Genomic DNA, 22262 nt, shown 5'->3' with positions numbered 1-22262 from the left:
GCAGTAGCTCTACTCTGAGCTCCCTCTGAATGTCCAAACTCCTCACCTTATCTCTGAGGCTGAGCCAAGCCACCCATTAGAGAAAAGTCACTTCAGCTGCTTGCACTCACATCATTGGGGATTTCTTTCTTAGTTATTAAAACATATTAATGTGGGTGTGTCTGTGTTCCTCACCTTATTCTCCAGTCGTCCGATGAGTTCAGCTAGACGGTTGATCTGCGCCTCCAGACCTTCTTTCCTCACCTCCACTGCACCTGCAGCACACAGACGTACAGATTCAGAATCTAAAGACACTGAATTAAGTAATAATATATCAAAAATATTTGCATCATTTTCTTTGCGGTTTGCGATCAGATATGGTGCATCTAGTAACATTCATTCAAATGCATCTTATGCGTAATGAAATCAGTGCACTGTCGGCCTATTTCTTTTATAGCTACAGTATCACACCATATCAGTTACATATGGTGTGAACTCATTTACAGTATGCTCAGTAATGTAATAGTGTTTTAGAGCAGAGGAGGTGTCAGGGATATATCGTACTGTGATTTCTGATCTTCTTGTACAGAAAAAGTCTCGGGGCCTTTGCTGATATTTTTCACAATTATTTCAGATCATTAAAAAAATTTTAATATTGGACATAAAACAGCTATCCAAACCTATGTGGCTCTGTGTGAAAAAAGCAATTGCCCCCTAAGCTAATAACTGGTTGTGCAACTATTGGCAACAGGAACTGCAATCAAGATAACTGGTAATGAATCTTTCACATTGCTCTGGGGTAATTGTTTTAATTCAGCAACATTTGAGGGTTTCTGAGCACGAACAACCCTTTTTAAGGTCATGCCATAGCATCCTAATGTGATCTGAGTCTGGATGTTGATTAGGCCACTTCAAAATCTTAAATTATTATTATTTTTTAGCTGTTCAGACGTGACTTGCTTGTTTGTTTCTCATCACTGACCTTCTGCATAACTCAAGTGTGCTTGATAGTGATGTGCGGATCGATCCTGAAATATCGATTCCTCCGATACCAATCATTGATGTTCTAGAATCGATTCTCACATAAAAATATCGATATTTTAGTAATTTAGAGTAAATTTGTAGTTTGTTATTAACAGGAACACAGTGGAAAGAAACTATAACATTCGGATTGTCTACATTCAAAGGAACTATTTCCTCTTCCGCCTTTCATAGTCATGTGCGAAATACGGCTGTATAAATGTCTCGTAGCCCCTTGGCGTGCGCACTCACAACAATGGCTGAGCATAATCGGAGTCATGTGCGGTCTGATTTTACCTACACAAACAGCTGAGACGTGGTTTGCGATACGTGTGGCAAAAAAGTGCTCCAAGAGTGAGGTGTTGTGGCCATACTAGGGCTGTTGGGGGGGGGAATACATTTTACAGGGTTTTTTTATTGGATAAAATACGTTAAATGTCACCGTTATTATTGGCCGGCCCGGAAACAGCAGGGGTGTCCAAATTCAGAGGCTGGTTCCACCTGAGGACCCGGCCTTCGCGGTCTAAAGAAAGCCGGGTAGTACGTCACGAGTTCCCTCGGTGGAGTGAAACTCTGCTGTCTGCTCCTTGCTATCTAAAATATAACCGGGCACTGATGTAAAACTCTTCTGTTTAATCATTTTCTGTTTGACGTTTATTCAGCTGTGTGAAAACCCCGGAGTAACCCTCCGGAGGGATTAATAAAGTTACCTTTAATTTAATCTAATCGAATAACTTTAATCTCAGCCAAACCGATTTACTTACGAACAAATAAAACACTGAAAAAGCCAAACAATAACATTTTTAAGTTATCAAAGTGACTTATATATCATGTTTAACCCGAATAGTGAAAGACCGCAGGGGTTTGAAGACGATGTGTCAGTCGGCTCAGATATTTGAAGTTTACACAGCTACATTCTTACCTGAAAATATATTAAAAGTTTTTTTGCAACCCAGAAAGAGAAATAAGAGCACTATTAAAACTAAGTAGCTGCCACCATTGTTGGAAACTGGAATTGGCTGGGCCGCGCTATGAATTCTGCGAAATGGTTTTTCAATTTTATTGTCTGGGTGGAAAATCGGGAGAAATTCAGGAGACTGGTGGCTCCGGGAGATTTTCGGGAGAAATTCGGGAAAAATCGGGAGGGTTGGCATGTATGGTTGTGGCAACATCACTAACCTTGTCAAACACCTCAGAGTAAATCATATCACAGAATATGACGAGCGTATGTTGAGACGAACTGAAGAGGAGGACAGGGACAGGTGCTGCTAGTGCGAGACAGACGTCTCTCACGGAGTCCTTTAGTGCTGCAGCCAGGCAACATGCTCAAATAGCACACAACTTCAGTTTTTTTTATTTCTATGTGATGAACTCTGCATTATTAAGTGATAAGAACAAGTAATCTGATGTCCTGTAATCATTATGATGCTATAATTTGAGATACAATAAACAAAATAAGGTTTTGTACAAAGTATCGGTATCGGATCAGTATCGTTGATACCACCCTGAATATTACTTGGTATCGGATCGGAAAGAAAATCAGTGGTATTGCACATCACTAGTGCTTGAGCAAAAACTATTTTACTTGAAGATCATCGAGATTTTTTTTGGCAACGAGCCTTTGTGTTCTTTCGGTCAATGGTGAGTTTCTCCTTGGAATTCTGTTCTGGGTTCTTCTGTGTCCTTCTGGATGACCTGTTGATACACTGTTGAAGTAATTTTGGTCGGCCGGCCACTCGTGGGAAGGTTCAGAATCAGAATCAGAAAGGGTTTTATTGCCAAATGTTGAGCAGGTTTACAACATTAGGAAATTGCTGCGGTGCTTCAGTGCAAACATACTGTCATAAATTACGCTTAAATAGACATGAAAAAATAAAAATAAGAATAAGAATTAAAGTGCTACGTAGAAAGATATATACATGAGTGCAGGTGGTGATCAGTGCCAAACATGGAATGATGCAGTGAACACAGCGTAGGGTCATGTGTTAGTGGTGGGAACAGTCATACGGTTATTGTTCATGTGTCCAACAGCAGAGGGGAAGAAACTGTTCTTATGGTGAGAGGTTCTGGTGCGAATGGACCGGAGCCTCCTGCCTGAGGGGAGCAGGTCAAACAGACTGTGTCCAGGGTGAGAAGGGTCAGCTGTGATCCGAGCTGCACGCCCCAGTGTCCTGGAGGTGTACAGGTCCTGCAGAGATGGGAGTCTTCACCATTATTCCAAGTTTTCTCAGTTACTAGAAAATGAAAAAGCCTTAGAAATTGCTCTGTAACTATTTCCAGACTGATAGCTATCAATGACTTCTCATCTGTTTCTTTAGATTGTCAGATCAAGTGCAGACCCAAATACTGGGTCTGCAACCCAGTATTTGTGTTTCAGGTCCTGGATTAATATTCTTTGATTTAGTGTTATCGTGTTCCCCCTAGTCGTCTCCACGTGTTATACGCTTCGTTTCTAGTCTTTAGATTTCTGTCACGGTGCCTTCCCTGTGTTCTACATTTAGTTACTCTTGTCTCAATGGTTCATGGTCTCTCTGTTCCCCTAGTCAGTCATGTCTCCATGTCACAGTGTCAAGTCTGTGTCTTTGTGACGGTCTCATGTTTCCTGTTTTATTTTGATAGTTCCTTTTCCCGTGTTCAGTGTATTCAGTTTTGCTTCCTCTTTGTCTCATTATGTTTGACTAGTCCCAGCTGTGTTTCTCTCCTGTTTCCCATTCTCTTGTTACTCCCTTGTATATTGAGGCCTGTGTTTTCTTCTGTCTGTTGTTGTGTCATGCACCCTCTCTGTGTGTGTTTCCTTCATGATCCCGGTATTTCCTAGTTCTCTGTTCACAGTTTAATTCCCCATTTTCTTAGTTTCTTAGGTTTTTGGTTTGAGTTTCATGTTTCATGTTTCTAGTTTCTTGTTTTTGGTTTTGTTTTCTGTATTAGTGTAAGAGTTTTTTCCAGCAATAAAGCTGCCGTTTTGAGTTTACTTCCCGTGTACGAGTCCTGCATTTGGGTCCTACATCCTGCCTGCAACACAGCAAACCATGACAGTGTTGTTTTTTGAGCTCATTTGGCTTTAAGTGATTTTTGACTCAATCAGTCTGGCAGCAATCAGACCTGGGAGTGGCTAATAATAATAACTGGACTCAGCTTTCCAGAAAACTTGATTCATCAAAGTTAATGTATAATTAAACAATTACTTTTTTCACACAGATCCAAGCAGGTTTGAATTGCTTTCCCCCTCATTTAAAAACAGCATTTCATATTTACTCGGATTATCTTTGTCCAATGTTAAAATTTGTTTAATGATCTTAAACATTTGAATCTACCAAATATGTAAAAAACTAAGGAATCAGGAAGGGGGCAAAAACTTTTTCATGACACTGTGCGTATGTCAAACAGTAGTAAGTACAAAAAAGAAAAAAAGCCCAGCTTCACAGAGCAAGTACTGTACAGTACACAGAATCATACCACCCTATGCTACACCGTGTGCTCTTCCTTTCACATCTCTCACTTTTCACTATCACTGTGAATGAATATTTCATATAATCTGAGAGTTTCAAAAAGGCTGATAAATAGGCAATTATATCTGTTTATCGGAAGGAACTTGGCTTGTTCAAAGACAGTAAAGAAATGGGAAGCTGGCTCCTTTGAGGGGCTCTGTTTAATTGGCTCTTATTCCAGTGTGACTTTAAGATGCCCAGCCACACAAGGTTCCACCAAATTAGCTTTGGCTTTAAGATAATATTTCTCTTTGTGTGCAAAATATTCACTCCTCAGCAAGAAAGCCCGACACTGGGGTAGAAGAGCATATCCATCATTTGTTTTGATACTTGCTCATTATCAGTGACTGCAGTATTTTTTAATGACACCATACCTAACCCTTTGTGCATTAGTTTCAATTAATGCACAAAACTTAAGTCATTTACCAAATCAAATATGAATACAAAATATTATATTTTATTAAAGGGTTCCAAAGCAACCCACTGGGTGATGCCATACTTCAATGCATCCATCTTTATATGAAACAGTAAAGACCTGTTAATCTGGGTGTCAGATCAGAAGATTTTACTATTACTTTATTAAGTTTTATAAGAATTTGAAAAAAAATTCTTCCTGTCATTCTTTAACTCTTCATGCCATAATTTTGTTAAACCTCTTGAATAAAAGCTGAAAGTCTGCACAAAAGTTGTATACGTGTCCAAATACTTATGCACCTTACTGTATATTTGTTGTTTTCCACATTATTTGCATTGTGTCTTTTACATGCATGAATTTTTATGTCCCTATCTCTGTTTGAGTTCCAGCATGTAATTTCTTCCTCTGTGCTATAAAACAACCCAGCATGTCCTATCACTTCTGACCCAGTGGAGCATGCATGATAGTCACAGTGTTGAGCTTTTCCTCTTCGCTGTGATGTGCTTATGTGTGTATGGCAATTATGTATCCCAGAGCCATTGCTTATGTTTGCAGTGTTGTAAGGTTAAAATGGTTAACATAAGATCTTTTATAGTTAAATGTGCAGAGAGCAACTGGACTATTCCTTTTTTTTCTCAGTATCTCCATTGAGGATGACTGCTTATTTATGTGTATTCATATGATCTGAAATCAGAGAACGAATGCTGGGGGAAAAAATTGTTTCCTTCTCATTTAACCCACTTTTGCCAAATACACCACCTCCCTCAGTTCATTCCTACTCTTAACCACTATCTTCTTCCTTCCCTGATTCCTCCTACTCCTCCCCCTCACTGCTGGCCTCTTTCATCCCCTGATGGCCCCCTCACTGCTAATTGGAGAGCGAGCTGTCCACTCTTCATTAAAAGATTTAACAGCCAGTCAATTAGGAGCTACCTCCCTCCACCCTAAACACACACACACACACACACACACACACACACACACACACACACACACACACACACACACACACACCAACTAAACCATAGTCTGTAGCCATGGAGACAGTTGGAGATAAAAGCCCAGTGGTCATTTTGATGGACTTAGAAAATAAGTGGCCAGCTCAATTATAGATGTGTGTGAGGAATTACAACCTTCAAATTTTGGAACAGGGTGGGGTGAGGTGGGGGGTCTCTATTGACTTTCTACTCAATTAAACCGGATTTGAGTTAGTCCACATTCGCCCAATTTAACTTTCTATTCTGTGCCACAGCGAGTGTGAAGAGAGAGTGCATATGAATCACAGAAAATTGCCATTATGTCTGAGTAGATGAACTTAAAATGTTTTTGTGTGTGTGTGTGTGTGTGTGTGTGTGTGTGTGTGTGTGTGTGTGTGTGTGTGTGTGTGTGTGTGTGTGTGTGTGTGTGTGTGTGCATCATTCTAAAGAAATCCACCTGTGAACATCCATGGTTTAGACATCGTGGTCATGGACATGTACAAACTCCTGAGTGTTCAGCTGGTCAGATAAAACTCAAGCTCTGTACAGAAAAGAGCCAAAGTCAGCACCATCTCCTGGGCTGGCTGATGGAGGCTCTTTAGTGGTGTGCAGGACATTAGTGAGGGCCTTTTATAACATGGTGATGGCTTCTGCAATCTTTTATGCATTTGCCTACCGGGGAGGTGACAGCATGAAGAGGGACAGGTAACAGCTTAATAGACTGGTTAAGAGGGCCAGTTCTGTCCTGGTCAGTGCTCTAGGCCTCATAGAGGGGGTGGGTGAGAAGAGGATGTTAGCCAAGCGAATGTCCATGATGGGCAACACCCGCCCTCCCCTGCATGAGACTGTGGAAACCATGAGCACTCTAATTCACTTTTTCTTCCTGACCCTGGTGCTACTGTAGCACCTGCATTTCCCCAGTGTGGGATTAATAAAGTCTATATCTATTTCTTGTGACTTCTTTTCTTTACAAGAAGCCATAGAAAGCACCCTATAATCATCTTTCATCTTTCACAAGTTCCTATTGTGTTCTATAAGGAACACAGGTAAACTCAACAACTCATGTTGTTGCATGTTGACTGTGTAAGCTTGTGTAGTTCCATAGTCACAGATGAATTCTGAATGCACTGCTTTGCCTAAAACAAATGAGAGATTCAAGTTTACTTAAAAGCAACAAAAAATATGAAAGAGCAACACAAAGACAGGCTGTAAACACAGTGGGGTCAAAGTAATCAGTTTCCATATGTGGGTCAGCTTTGTCATATTAAATAGTATTTTATTAAAATTACATAATACCTACTCCTTCATAGGGTGAGCTGTTAGGAATGCCACACAGAAAATGAGAAAACTGGACTGAATAAAGGCAAACTTTGTCCAAATGTGTCCAGTGTGCCAACATTTAGAATATCTACATAAAAAAAGAACTGAGGGCTCTTCTTCTGCCCTCCTCACACTGGCTCACTCGCCATCTTCCATCCACTCAAAGACCGTTTCCATCGTTATCAGTGCTGGACATATTTTCAAGTATGAATTCCATCTTCCCAGTGGTTTGGAACAATCGATATTTAATGCTTATCGTACCATAATAGTCAACAGTGCGTAATACTTCTACTACAATTACTGTGACAGTAAAAAACTAAGGAAATTATGGCATCAGATGCAATCAGTGTGAAAATTCATGTTCACACTATATTTTACAGGCATAAATTGCCAGCTAGTGTGTTTCATATTTCTAAAGACATCTATCATAGCAGAATGCAAAACATCCACCAATCACAGTTACATAATGTTTAGAGCAGCTGGATATGCACAAATAAAGGGAGTGCAGCTGCATATCTGATAGAAAAAAAACCCAGCATAAAATGAAACAGCCAAGTCCATTTAGATTAGCAAAAACACACGTAGTTATGAAAAATTGTGGTATCATTTTTTATATAGACAAAGAGAAAAAAGATACAGTAGCTTACCTGAAACTACATTATCAGTAAACGCAACTATACTACTTTGGCTACATGGAAATACTGCAACCACCGTCCACCATTCACTAATCTCTCTGTGTGGTTGAGCAAAAATATTGCAGTATTATTGAGAATTTACAGTGATTTTGTCTTTACAGAGTCTTAAATGATTTATAAAGTTAAACTGGTCCCTTTTTTTGTTGTGGGAAAGTTCATACTGCAGAAACATCATCCAAACGTAAAAACTGATTTTCCTGATAGGGAAAGCTCAAATGCAAAATCTCGCTGGAATCTAAACTCCCTGTAAGAGCTGCAGGGCATGATGAAGGGTCACTTAAGACTTGCAGCAAAATCTCTGTGCAAGGGCAGAATCTATGTTTTCCTCAAGCTAAGACACGCTCTTACAGTGAATAGCCGTATGTGATGCAGACACACAAAGACACACTTGATTCTGAGTGTGCCTGAAAAAGCACTGAACAATAAACTGCAGTTCATTTGCAATTAACTCTCTTCACTAAAGTGGCGGTGCACTTAGAGCAGAAAATGCACTGAAGCACTGCAGCAGCTACAACATAGCATGAGCTGCTTAACTTTAAGTTGGAGGATATATTTAGCTCCTCATTCTCCTCTCCGTCTTACTCCTTTTCTCAGTCTTTATTTTTTGTTCCACTCATCTCCCACTCACTGCTTTTTATTTCCTTTCTGCTTCCCCTGCCTGCCTGTCATTTAGCAATGACTCTCAGACCAGTTCTGTGGGATTGTGTCATTATAGAAGTGCTATTACGGCAATAAAAAGAGCCACAAAACAACTTTACTATGACTATGGGAAAACCACTGAGAACATAATTTCTCTAATTTTATTTACTGTTCAAAGGTTTTTTTCCCCCAACACTTGATAATAAACACCCTACGTATGGATACAGGAGAGAGGGAGATCATTAATACAGTGAAGTAACGACAATACAACTTTCAGGTCTGTTAACAAATGGCACCGGCTGTTTATATTTACAAGCTGCCGATTTTAACGCACTGAATGTCAGGGAAGAAGGAGAAGGAGAAGAAGGAATTATGGCCACTCTGGCACCCATATACAGGTGGAGGAGAAAGGAGTTGGGAGTCATTAATCAATCGCCTTGTCCTGACTGAAGACAAAGCACTGCTGACATCAAGGACCTAAGCTGTCAGTGCTGCTTTGCAGCCCACAGCACAGAAGAAAAGGTGGATGTGGGGGAGAAAAGTGAGAAAATAGGAAAAGCGATGGCGTGATGAGGTAGATGAAAGACTGAAAAGGAGTATGAAAGGTTGACTTTATACCTTTGCCTTGGTTTAGGAGTCAGGATCTATCCAACAAGTAAATATTAAAAGGGGACAGGGTATACTGATGTACAAGCATGTTCACATGCACTTGAACACTGACAAAATTTTAGTTTCCGAAAACATATTCGAGTTACAATATAATTATTAGAGATGGCACGATACCACTTTTTTATGTCTGATACCGATACCGATATCATAAATTTGGATATCTGCCGATACCGATATGAATCCGATATAGTGTTTTTTAATCAACAAAACTGTTTTTTTAAAATATCTTGCTGCATTTTGTATAAGTTCATACTTAAGTTTAAAACAACAACTACACTAAAGCTTTTCTGTTATACCTACAGTGGGGCAAAAAAGTATTTAGTCAGCCACCGATTGTGCAAGTTCCCCCACCTAAAATGATGACAGAGGTCAGTAATTTGCACCAGAGGTACACTTCAACTGTGAGAGACAGAATGTGAAAAAAAATCCATGAATCCACATGGTAGGATTTGTAAAGAATTTATTCGTAAATCAGGGTGGAAAATAAGTATTTGGTCAATAACAAAAATACAACTCAATACTTTGTAACATAACCTTTGTTGGCAATAACAGAGGTCAAACGTTTACTATAGGTCTTTACCAGGTTTGCACACACAGTAGCTGGTATTTTGGCCCATTCCTCCATGCAGATCTTCTCGAGAGCAGTGATGTTTTGGGGCTGTCGCCGAGCAACACGGACTTTCAACTCCCGCCACAGATTTTCTATGGGGTTGAGGTCTGGAGACTGGCTAGGCCACTCCAGGACTTTCAAATGCTTCTTACGGAGCCACTCCTTTGTTGCCCGGGCGGTGTGTTTTGGATCATTGTCATGTTGGAAGACCCAGCCTCGTTTCATCTTCAAAGTTCTCACTGATGGAAGGAGGTTTTGGCTCAAAATCTCACGATACATGGCCCCATTCATTCTGTCCTTAACACGGATCAGTCGTCCTGTCCCCTTGGCAGAAAAACAGCCCCATAGCATGATGTTTCCACCCCCATGCTTCACAGTAGGTATGGTGTTCTTGGGATGCAACTCAGTATTCTTCTTCCTCCAAACACGACGAGTTGAGTTTATACCAAAAAGTTCTACTTTGGTTTCATCTGACCACATGACATTCACCCAATCCTCTGCTGTATCATCCATGTGCTCTCTGGCAAACTTCAGACGGGCCTGGACATGCACTGGCTTCAGCAGCGGAACACGTCTGGCACTGCGGGATTTGATTCCCTGCCGTTGTAGTGTGTTACTGATGGTGACCTTTGTTACTTTGGTCCCAGCTCTCTGCAGGTCATTCACCAGGTCCCCCCGTGTGGTTCTGGGATCTTTGCTCACCTTTTTCATGATCATTTTGACCCCACGGGATGAGATCTTGCGTGGAGCCCCAGATCGAGGGAGATTATCAGTGGTCTTGTATGTCTTCCATTTTCTGATGATTGCTCCCACAGTTGATTTTTTCACACCAAGCTGCTTGCCTATTGTAGATTCACTCTTCCCAGTCTGGTGCAGGTCTACAATACTTTTCCTGGTGTCCTTCGAAAGCTCTTTGGTCTTGGCCATGGCGGAGTTTGGAGTGTGACTGTTTGAGGCTGTGGACAGGTGTCTTTTATACAGATGATGGGTTCAAACAGGTGCCATTCATACAGGTAACGAGTGGGGGACAGAAAAGCGTCTTACAGAAGACGTTACAGGTCTGTGAGAGCCAGAGATTTTCCTTGTTTGAGGTGACCAAATACTTATTTTCCACCCTAATTTACGAATAAATTCTTTACAAATCCTACCATGTGAATTCATGGATTTTTTTTTCACATTCTGTCTCTCACAGTTGAAGTGTACCTCTGGTGCAAATTACTGACCTCTGTCATCATTTTAAGTGGGGGAACTTGCACAATCGGTGGCTGACTAAATACTTTTTTGCCCCACTGTATATGCAAAAAAAAATATTTCATAGTTCAGCAATACTGATCAATCTAATAAACTTAAACCTACACCATCCTCCCTATTCTGGTATTTTAAAGAGTACTTAGCGTAAATATTAAGCAACCTAACTAATAGGGTTCCAACTCCCAGCAACAACAAAAATAAATAAATAAAAAATAGGGAACCACCCCTCACGCTCCACCTCATGATGCTTAATCGACGTAATCAACCTTAATTTGATGCAGTGTGAAAAAAAATGCACAGAAATCAATTATTTTTCAAGAAATATTAAATAGATTCAACATCTTTCTTCAACAAAATTGCAGACAGCACAGATGGTACCTTCCCAAAGGAAAAAGTACTATAGCTTACTAGGGTATATATATTAGACTTAATAGTCACTATATACAGTAATTGACTTCTATTCCTTTTACATCAAATTAAAACTTTGGGTGTCAGATAATTATTTATTAAAAGCTAGACATTTTAAATGAGAATAAGAAAGAAAAGTATGTCTTTGTGCCCCCTTTTCCCTGTTAATGCCCTATCGGCCCCCCTGGCTAAACTTTGCTAGATCCGCCCCTGCACAGTTACCAGCCGTCAGCTACGTAGAAAAGGATCCTCGAGTAGAAAGTAATATTAAATAAATTCTAACAACAGCTTATCAAGCTTAAACGTGCTGCTGTTGTTCAGCCGCTGGTTTCCTCTTTCTGGTGCAAAGTGGGCCAAAAACAAACAAGAGAGACGACTCACGACAGAAAAGCCGATCAGCTGATCATTAAGCAGTTTCATGATTGAAGTAGCAGCAAGAAGAGGCAGTCGCTTGTTAAGCTTAACGCAGGAATGCTTTACAGAGATGGACTTACACACTTGCTTTACTTCTCTCGGGGATAACTTTGTCGGAGATGAAATGCCGGGTTGCTAGCGAAGCTCCAAACCACCGACAGGTCCCGCATGCCACAGCCGCTCTATCACGTGATGCATACTGCTCCGACGTGCTAACGTTCTGAGGCGAGTTACAGCGTGTTGCAAGTTTTGTGAGGTGCTTTCGTGACATTTAATGGATCGGATTACATTTTTTATTTTTCTCCGATATCCGATCCAGTAATTTAGGTCAGTATCGGACCGATACCGATACGTAATATCGGATCGGTCCATCTCTAATAATTATACACTTTATGTGTAGACCTCGATTCAAGTCAATTCATTTTTATTTATATAGCAACAAATCACAACAACAGTCGCCTCAAGGAGCTTTACACTGCAGGGTAAAGACCCTACAATAATAGAGAGCTCCCGCAATCAGATGATGAGCAAGAACTCTGGTGACAGTGGAAAGGAAAAACTCCCTTTTAACAGGAAGAAACCCCAGCAGAACCAAGCTCGCGGAGAGGTATCTGCCATAACTAAATAGGGACGATGGGAGGAAGAGACACGCTATTGAAGAGAGCCAGAGATTAATAATAACTAATGACTAAATGCAGAGTGGTGTTTAAACACATAGCGAGTGAAAAAAAAATGAATGAAGAAGAAAAACTCCCAAAGCTAGCTATTCCAGTGTAACTAAGGAAGGATTCAAGGTCACTTGACTCAGAGCTAAGGCAAGTTTTAAGCCTAATTTAAAGCAGAGAGGGTGTCTGTCTCCCAAATCCAAACTGGGAGCTGGTTTCATAACAGAGGGGCCTGCCTCCCATTCGACTGTACATCTGAAAACGTTTTGTGTTTTTCTTGAAGGCAAGTGAAGTTTGTATTGCTTTTCAAGTGCCTTCATCATTTCAAATGTTAATAATTAAAGGCAACATTTTGGATTTGTCTCATTAGCTCTCTTGGCCAGAGTTTATTCAATAAGGAAAGAAACTGAAAATTTTAAATTAGTCTGAGTGATTCATAATTATAAGTCACAGCGCTGTAAAATATATGGCTGGTGTAGACTCATAACTTAGCAATGGACAAAATGAATACGGCATACATAAATTTAATTTTAGAAAAAAAATTTTTTCAAAACCGACGATGACGTTGGCGTCGGGATTTGAGTTGTGAAAGCGTCTGTGCTGAATGTAGAAGCCACGTCCGAAGTTCACTCTGATGCCTCTGTCTTTCTAAATGGAGGGAAAATAACTGCGCGTGTATATGTAAGCATGTAAAAACTGCAGATAGTAAGATTAATAGCAACAGTATTTTGTCTATATCCACCATTGTAGAAATTTATCTCATATAAACAACGTGGTGCACAGTGTGACGTCAAAAAAGACTCACACCTTTGACGTTGCATGACTAAATGTCCGTTTTCCTCATCCACACGTAAAAGCGAACACTGAGTTTTTGAAAATCTCCACCCTGGCAGGAGTTTTTAAAAATCTAAGTAACCCTTCAGTAACCCAAAATGGCGTTTACATGTGGATGAAAGGCAGAAAAAGCAGCGTTTTCAAAAATACCTGTGTACGTGTGGACGTAGCCATAGTCACTTGCATGACAACATTTGATCAAAGCACTTTCAATTTGGGTGAAACACTCAGTTTTTAGCCTGACCAGTGACAAACAAATCCATCAGAGATAAAGTAAGAACAGACTTTCAGAAAAATACAGAAGGGTTCAACACATTTCACTACAAAAAAAAAGAGAAAAGCAAAAGATTAGAGAATGCCATAAAAATATCTCAAAAAAGGCAAACAGTGTCGTTTGGACAGATAAAACTAACCTGCAACAGAATTACACAGAGACAGAGTTTGGAGAAAGGTCACAATCTGATCCATACAACTTCACCTGTGAACACTGGGGGCACTGTTATGCACGGCATGCAGTGGTGCTGTGTCAGTGATTATTGATGATGTGACAGAAGATGGAAATAGCTCAAATTCAGCCACGCATGCAAAACTGAGTGAAAAGTGCCTCAGACTATAGGTGGAAACTAAGCCAAAACATACTGTGAAAATGAACAGGGACTTTTTCAAGGTCAGGAAGTGGAATATTCTGAAACAACCAAATCAGTCTCCTGCTTTCAACTCCATTGTGGATGTACTTCACCTAAAGAAGATAAAAGTAAAAAGTGGGCAGAAAGACCCAAAACAACATCTGAAGACAGATGCAGGTACGACCTTTACTGCCAGACCCTTCAGGCGATGTCTGACCAAGCATCAGGAGGTGGAAACGCACAGTCCCATGGAAACCCATGAAGTGACATTTAGGCTCCTGAAAATATAGGACTGTGTAACAAACACTTGTAACCAGCCATTCTGCTATTGAATAGCTGTTAATGGAGCTGCTGAAATACAAACTGATGATGCTCATAGTTGAACATGAGCACAAGTTTAATGTGCCTTTTTACACCACCAAGAAAATGAGCTATCATTTAGTTTGACGTTGAGCTCGTCGCCCACCATGTGTCTGACTGTTTGCTAGGTGCTGTTTTGGGGAGCAAGAGCAAGAGCTCCGCAGATGATGCCCAGAACGTGACCAGTTTGTACCAAGTCAGTATGATCTAGCACAGAAAACTTCATTTTTCTGTTAAATTTTCAGCACAAATATTTCCAGGCCTGTGACTGCATCATGCTGTTCAGTGGCCTTTTCTGTTCCCAACATATCCCAGGACACACTCCGACAGATGACAGCTGCTTGGATTCACAAAGTGGAAGAACTGAAAAACAGACAGTTCGTGCTGTCACCTTTGTGAAAGTCTCAAATTGATTTTTCTTCTATGAAGAACTTGAACTGAAAAACTTTTTTTTAAATTTCTTTTTACTGTCATCCGTGTAAAACTATCCAACTACTTTTTATGCACTTGGTTACCTTGGTAAAAACAAGAGAAACAGAAAAGCTGAAGCAACAATAATTACACTTTTTTTTGCAGATAGATGCAAAAAAAAAGTTGTGTTGAATGCAGTTTACATAACTAAGAATAATAACACTAAACAGTGCCAGTAAAGTGGACTGTATCCTCACTGAAGAAGTGTATCGTGTACAAAGAATGATACAAAAGCTAATCCTTAAAGACAAAAACTTTTTGGATAAAACTCTTCAGAGATTACTAAATGTTTTTTTTCTTCTATCAAATGAGCAAAAAAAGAAAAAGAAAAAATATATAATATGCACTTTGATGGGCTTTAAACGTTCACTGTGAGCAAGCAAAAAAGAAACAAAGCTGAGATGAAATTCAGCAGATTTTTGCTTTTGGTGCAGACTCTCTTCATGAACTAAGATGCTCCACCGATTTACCAAAGACGGTTTTTAATCACAAGTTGTTACTAATGACATTAGTAAGTTTTCTCTTTTACACAAAGGTACAGAGTCACATTAATGAGTAGTAAGTGCCTGTGCTTACCTTCCATTTAGTGTTAAAGTGGCTGCAATCTTTTTAATTTACAGCTTGTTTTGTAAGTTTTCGATTTTTTGGATAAAGTTTGTTTTCCTTGACTGAATCACTGTATTATACATACACATCATATGCAACATCCACCAGATGCTGCTTTATTATCCAGCATCCAGCAGCACACTGAATATGTCACTGTCAATGATCTGTGTCATCTCTTCCCCATAGTGTGTACAAAAATATCTGCACTTGCATCAGGGTTAATGACCAAATATTCAAGAGTGAGTTCTTAAGAAGAATTTATACAACTCAATAAAAATAACCCCTTTTTGTCCTGCACAGAATCTTAATCAACAGTTTACCAGCTTGAAGCTTAACAGCAATGGCGTGATTGCAGGGATATTTAAGAAACTCCTGAGCAAAGGAGAAAAAACCTCCAGGCGATTTCACATTTCATTTTAGTTGAACCTTTTAGCTTAACAGACACACTTTTTCTCACACAAAGAAAAATAGATATATTGCAGATGATTTAGCTACTAGTAAAGTTACATTTACAGTCCTTGGGCATCCACATAATAACACATCTAATACACTAACAACTAGCTTTCAACTAGCTTAGAGCTTGAAAATGTTGAAAATGGTATCACGTTTTTTATTTAATGCTACAATATGATGAAAAGGGCATCAGTTTAAAATGTATACCATTAAGTATGAGCAGGAAAAAAAAATATCACTATCAACGATGCTTTAACATTACCTACTGTACAATCTGAGACTCCAAACAACAACAGTAGTTGATATCCACTGCTACAGTGCAACACGTCTATTAACATTTCTGTGGGCCGGGAGTACCAACACGTTACCCTGACTAATGCAAAAAGTAGCTGTAACACTATGTGTATCATGCATGAGGAAGAATTTCTTGAGCCACAAGGTAAACAAACTTTGGCAGAATGACAAAGCTGTGTCAACACAAATCAGCGCTCTGTCTCATAGTCTGACTGCAGCTCTCCATATCTTTATGTATGTCTGTGGCATCCCATTGAAACACACAGATTTACTGACACCAAGGTAGCCATTAGCAGCACTCTTCTCACCTAACTGCAGCAGAGGGGGTACTAAATCTCAAAAACCTGTCATGGCAACAAACTCATATAGGCTTAATTTTTGTTTTATGTTCAAGTCTGAGCCAAAATGGGCCATGCCACACAAAACTGGAGCACTGTTTATGACATCAGCCACATGCTGTGACAGTGAACATTTTTCATACTGTGTGACCAGTTAAGGAGACAAGTCAAGCTACTCCTAACAGCAGAGTCCCCCGTCACAGACTAATATTATGTGATCGCCACGCAACATTTAGTTAAACCCCAGCAGATCATTCTCTCTTACACTGATAACAAAATAAATCAGTAATGGCTTTGACATCTTCACAATTGTCTGTCAGATTTAACCAAATTGAAGATATTAGAAACTAATTCAAATTTTCAAGTCAATAAATCAACAAAACATTTGAGCTGAGACAACACTCTCACTGCAACAGCTTCTTAAAGATGACGAACATCTGTAAACAACTGTAGAGGGTACTGTAATTTTACTGTATGTCATTAAAATGACATAAAGACCTTGAGGTAACAGTGTTGAACTTTGACTAACACTGATAATTTCTAAATATATCAAATAAACCATACACTGAATTATTTTTTATTTTGTAAACCCAGGTCATCTTGTACCCTTTTCAGCTTCACGTCCTCTTTGTTAATGCTCCTGCCTTTTCTGAAATATCCTTTCATCTTCACATACACCTCCCCTGTGGCTTTTCATATTTACCAAACTGTCTTTAATCTTTCATATTCTAGAGTTTTATTTTGCTTTGGGGTATTTCTTGTGCATGCCCTCCTGACAGTTTTTTTGATAGTATTAGAGATTGTTTGGATTTCATGTCTTTCTTTCGCCTGTCACTTGCTGCCATGTTTGCTTCATGGGCCGCATTCCTGCTCTGTACATTAAAACAGAGATTACTGACTTTTATCTTGTCATCTGTCAGATCCCCGCCTTTGAGTCAGCTTGAGCTCGTGTATAATATGGTTGTCTCCCTCCTTTGAGGGTTTCCTCTCACCTGAGCCTCCACTTATCAGTTTTTTCACTCTTCCCTGTGAATATTTGTGATGACACTGTTATGACTACTTTAATCAAATATATATGTTTATATAATCTGTATTTTCTTTCACAAGAATCATTAACAGGTTAATAATCCAATTAAAAGAGCTGTGAAAAAAGTAAATGAAAGACAATGTACAGTTTATTTGTGAATTAGTGCACTAATAATTGCCTTACGTTAGATTACAAGGACTTCACTACCCATAATGCTCTTATAAGTTATCTAGCAATGTAAAGATATTACTTTCTAAACACAAGAAACTAGTTAAGCCTGTGAAATATGTGTATTTCTGGTTTACATTGACTAGAGAAAATGTCTCGTTTCAAGCGTAGGGTCTCTTCTTGTTTTGGAGCCACTGTGAGATAGCAGTAATTCCCTTTGCAGTATCAAGAAAATTACCCGAAAAATAGCGGCAGGGCTCACTCAAACAGACAATGATTACGATTCTGCAGTTCAGATACTCCAAAGTAGATTTAGAAAGAAGGTTCTCATTGGAAATGCGCATGTGTCAAAGCTAGTGAATCTCACTCATCCAGTGTTGGTGCACTGAGGCAGGTACAGTGGGGCAAAAAAGTATTTAGTCAGCCACCGATTGTGCAAGTTCCCCCACCTAAAATGATGACAGAGGTCAGTAATTTGCACCAGAGGTACACTTCAACTGTGAGAGACAGAATGTGAAAAAAATAATCCATGAATCCACATGGTAGGATTTGTAAAGAATTTATTCGTAAATCAGGGTGGAAAATAAGTATTTGGTCAATAACAAAAATACAACTCAATACTTTGTAACATAACCTTTGTTGGCAATAACAGAGGTCAAACGTTTACTATAGGTCTTTACCAGGTTTGCACACACAGTAGCTGGTATTTTGGCCCATTCCTCCATGCAGATCTTCGAGAGCAGTGATGTTTTGGGGCTGTCGCCGAGCAACACGGACTTTCAACTCCCACCACAGATTTTCTATAGGGTTGAGGTCTGGAGACTGGCTAGGCCACTCCAGGACTTTCAAATGCTTCTTACGGAGCCACTCCTTTGTTGCCCGGGCGGTGTGTTTTGGATCATTGTCATGTTGGAAGACCCAGCCTCGTTTCATCTTCAAAGTTCTCACTGATGGAAGGAGGTTTTGGCTCAAAATCTCACGATACATGGCCCCATTCATTCTGTCCTTAACACGGATCAGTCGTCCTGTCCCCTTGGCAGAAAAACAGCCCCATAGCATGATGTTTCCACCCCCATGCTTCACAGTAGGTATGGTGTTCTTGGGATGCAACTCAGTATTCTTCTTCCTCCAAACACGACGAGTTGAGTTTATACCAAAAAGTTCTACTTTGGTTTCATCTGACCACATGACATTCACCCAATCCTCTGCTGTATCATCCATGTGCTCTCTGGCAAACTTCAGACGGGCCTGGACATGCACTGGCTTCAGCAGCGGAACACGTCTGGCACTGCGGGATTTGATTCCCTGCCGTTGTAGTGTGTTACTGATGGTGACCTTTGTTACTTTGGTCCCAGCTCTCTGCAGGTCATTCACCAGGTCCCCCCGTGTGGTTCTGGGATCTTTGCTCACTGTTCTCATGATCATTTTGACCCCACGGGATGAGATCTTGCGTGGAGCCCCAGATCGAGGGAGATTATCAGTGGTCTTGTATGTCTTCCATTTTCTGATGATTGCTCCCACAGTTGATTTTTTCACACCAAGCTGCTTGCCTATTGTAGATTCACTCTTCCCAGTCTGGTGCAGGTCTACAATACTTTTCCTGGTGTCCTTCGAAAGCTCTTTGGTCTTGGCCATGGCGGAGTTTGGAGTCTGACTGTTTGAGGCTGTGGACAGGTGTCTTTTATACAGATGATGAGTTCAAACAGGTGCCATTCATATAGGTAACGAGTGGGGGACAGAAAAGCTTCTCACAGAAGACGTTACAGGTCTGTGAGAGCCAGAGATTTTCCTTGTTTGAGGTGACCAAATACTTATTTTCCACCCTAATTTACGAATAAATTCTTTACAAATCCTACCATGTGGATTCATGGATTTTTTTTTCACATTCTGTCTCTCACAGTTGAAGTGTACCTCTGGTGCAAATTACTGACCTCTGTCATCATTTTAGGTGGGGGAACTTGCACAATCGGTGGCTGACTAAATACTTTTTTGCCCCACTGTATATGATGAATGCAAAATTCAAATTGGGAGCCTAGAGTCAATGGGACTGGTATTGGATACCTGTTAAAGATGCTACTAGAGGACATGACTCTTGGTTGTAGCTGTCAGAATTGAGCAGAAGACAAATGGAAGGTGGTGGATGTTCTTCAGGACTATCAGAGTGAATAGAGAACTTGGCAAATGATGACCTTGTACAATCAGACAAAGAGCCTCTCTGCTCACAAGCCATGCAGGAAATCATCGTCCTCCAGTGACATGAAACTAAAGAAACCATGAATGGCACCCATCCATGCACTGAAATCACATTTGTAGAAGATGAAGAAGCTAGGCAGGCACTTTGTATGATTCGGAAATATACTGCAAGGCAAAGGACGAGTCATTTGTAACATGTGGAGGCTGGCATCACATATCTATTTGTGAGGAAAAATGAGGCACATCCATGTACGGAGTCTAAACAGACAATGTCATTTTGCCAGTACTTTTCCATCAGAAAAGATGAAGCCTGACAATGAGAACACTCTGTTGTTGCATTCTGCCAAAGCGTGGGGGGTAAGGAACACGTGTAGGATGATAGTCTGTTTCTCGCTTTATGGAGGAAGTCAGAAGAGCTTTGATTGTGACAATGCAGCGATGGTGCTGGAACGACCAATCATCAGACAAGGGACATTTAACCTCTGCACATTTGGCTCTGTAACATGTGAAGCTCAGCTTGGAAACCATCTGGCATAAACTGCAATATACCGAAATAGAAACAGCTGCAACCTCTCAAGTGTGCACTTGCATTAAAGGTTCACCGCGATTTCACACAGAGGGAGGTGAAGAAGTCTAATATTTGCACACTTCCCTGGCGATACAAAACCTAACTTTTTGTGGCAGCTGCTCACATTGCTAGTGACAGATAATTAAGGTCAGATACATACAGACTGGTGTCATTAGATTATAACCTTGCACGGGCAGTTTGGGACACTGTAATAATTTCCATCATGAATTCTGAAAATTTAGGTCACTGAGAATCACAAATGAAAAGTCTGGGAGTGAACGAATGAACGAAGCTGCTCTGACAACAAAACAACTCTGGGCAACTACCGCACTGGCAAGAAATGGTTAAAAAGGTTTGAAAAGAAAATCAAAAAAGATATCAATGAAGTGATGGAGGACAACTCGACAAAAGGGATGGTGAGGATGTGCAAAGGAATAATAAATCACTATTAAACATTCAAGCGTAATACCTGAAAAAGGATAAATTAGTCCCGGAATTTAGGAAGTCCCTGTCTAAAGGAGTGCTTCTGCACATATCAGCATCATAACTGGATTGGGATGCTGGGAGATTTCTGTGGTTTATGGCACTGTTAACAGGAGCTGTATGTGCTCAGAATGACCAGGGCAGTGCCCAGCAGAAGGAAGGACATTTAACAATACCCAGTGGTGATAAAGACCATCAGAACCTCACTTTATGTGAATGACTTTATGCAAGTTTGCAGGAGGTGTCAGTGGCTCACTCAGTGACAGCAACATGAACACAGAGTCTGCTGCAGGCATGGCCCGCCTGTTTAAGTGAATAACAGGCTCTCTAGACCTGATAGTGAAGCAGTAGATCTCTAAAATTCACATCACTTCACTGGCAAGGCAGACATTTCACACATTTGTTTCAAGGTAGATGTTTTGCTTTTAGATTTAAGGCAAAGGTTGGACAACAGAAAGTGGCACCACTTCCACTGTTGTTGATTTCGGAGGATTATGCAAAATCATCGGGGCGTATTATGCCAGAGATCCAGCTTCCTTTCAGCTGGATCTCTGGCATAATACGCCAGAATAATGTCAATGAACCACAAGAGTTCAGTGTTCAGACATTACATAAAGTTTTGTTAGCAGTCCAAGAGTCAATTGTATTTCAGGGTCCATTCACTAAAGAAAATGCCTGACTTTTAAGTACATGTCTCAACGAATAAATTCCAAAGTAATTAGACTAAAGTACAAAAATCATATTGAAAAAAATGTGAGGTGTCACTTTTTGGAAAAGCAATTTGTTTGAAGAGTACAAAGTGTCAAAGTGAGGGTACAGTGTTGCGCTAACTACCAGCTGGTGAAGGATGACACAGAGAGAAAGACCAACAGAGTAAAAGAGAGAGAAAAAAGGAACTTTTAGTGCTCTTGCACATCCTCATATAGAAAATCACCAGACAGTCAAGTGCTGAGTGGACTAACACACTCTTATCCTTAAATTTTAACACCTTGTGGGATATGCTGAAAAAAAAATAAACTCCCCATGTTCTCTCTTTTCTTCCTTAGCCATCGCTTTCTTTATTCGCCGTCTTCCTCCCCTGCTTTTAGTTCAGCTCTTGACTCCTCAAAAACCCGTTCCCTCATTTCCATGAGAATTTCTCTGCGCTGCCCTTTCCGCTACGGGGAAGCTGCATCAGACCTGTGCAGGTGGCTGATTTAGGTGTTTTACAATGGAGCATAAATTACATAAGGATAAGTGTGTGTGCAGTAAAATTGATGAGTAACAGTTAGAGTTTGATTTCTGCTCAGTC

The 22262-nt window shown here is 40.2% G+C and overlaps 1 protein-coding gene across 2 annotated transcripts in view; it reads right to left on the bottom strand.

Annotated features, from left to right (window-relative positions):
* The window catches only part of necab2 (N-terminal EF-hand calcium binding protein 2), a 146511-nt gene that overhangs the window by 55132 nt on the left and 69117 nt on the right, over positions 1 to 22262 (bottom strand). For both annotated transcript variants that reach the window (XM_082540536.1, XM_082540537.1), the window contains exon 8: positions 175 to 254. In XM_082540536.1, the coding sequence (XP_082396662.1) occupies positions 175 to 254 (80 nt within the window). The remainder of the gene's footprint in view (positions 1 to 174; positions 255 to 22262) is intronic.

The sequence above is a fragment of the Aulonocara stuartgranti genome (assembly GCF_965226115.1).
Source record: "Aulonocara stuartgranti genome assembly, chromosome: 7".
Classification (NCBI taxonomy): Eukaryota; Metazoa; Chordata; class Actinopteri; order Cichliformes; family Cichlidae; genus Aulonocara; species Aulonocara stuartgranti.
Note: the sequence above shows the minus strand (reverse complement) of the source record. Positions and strands in the feature narration are given on the sequence as shown.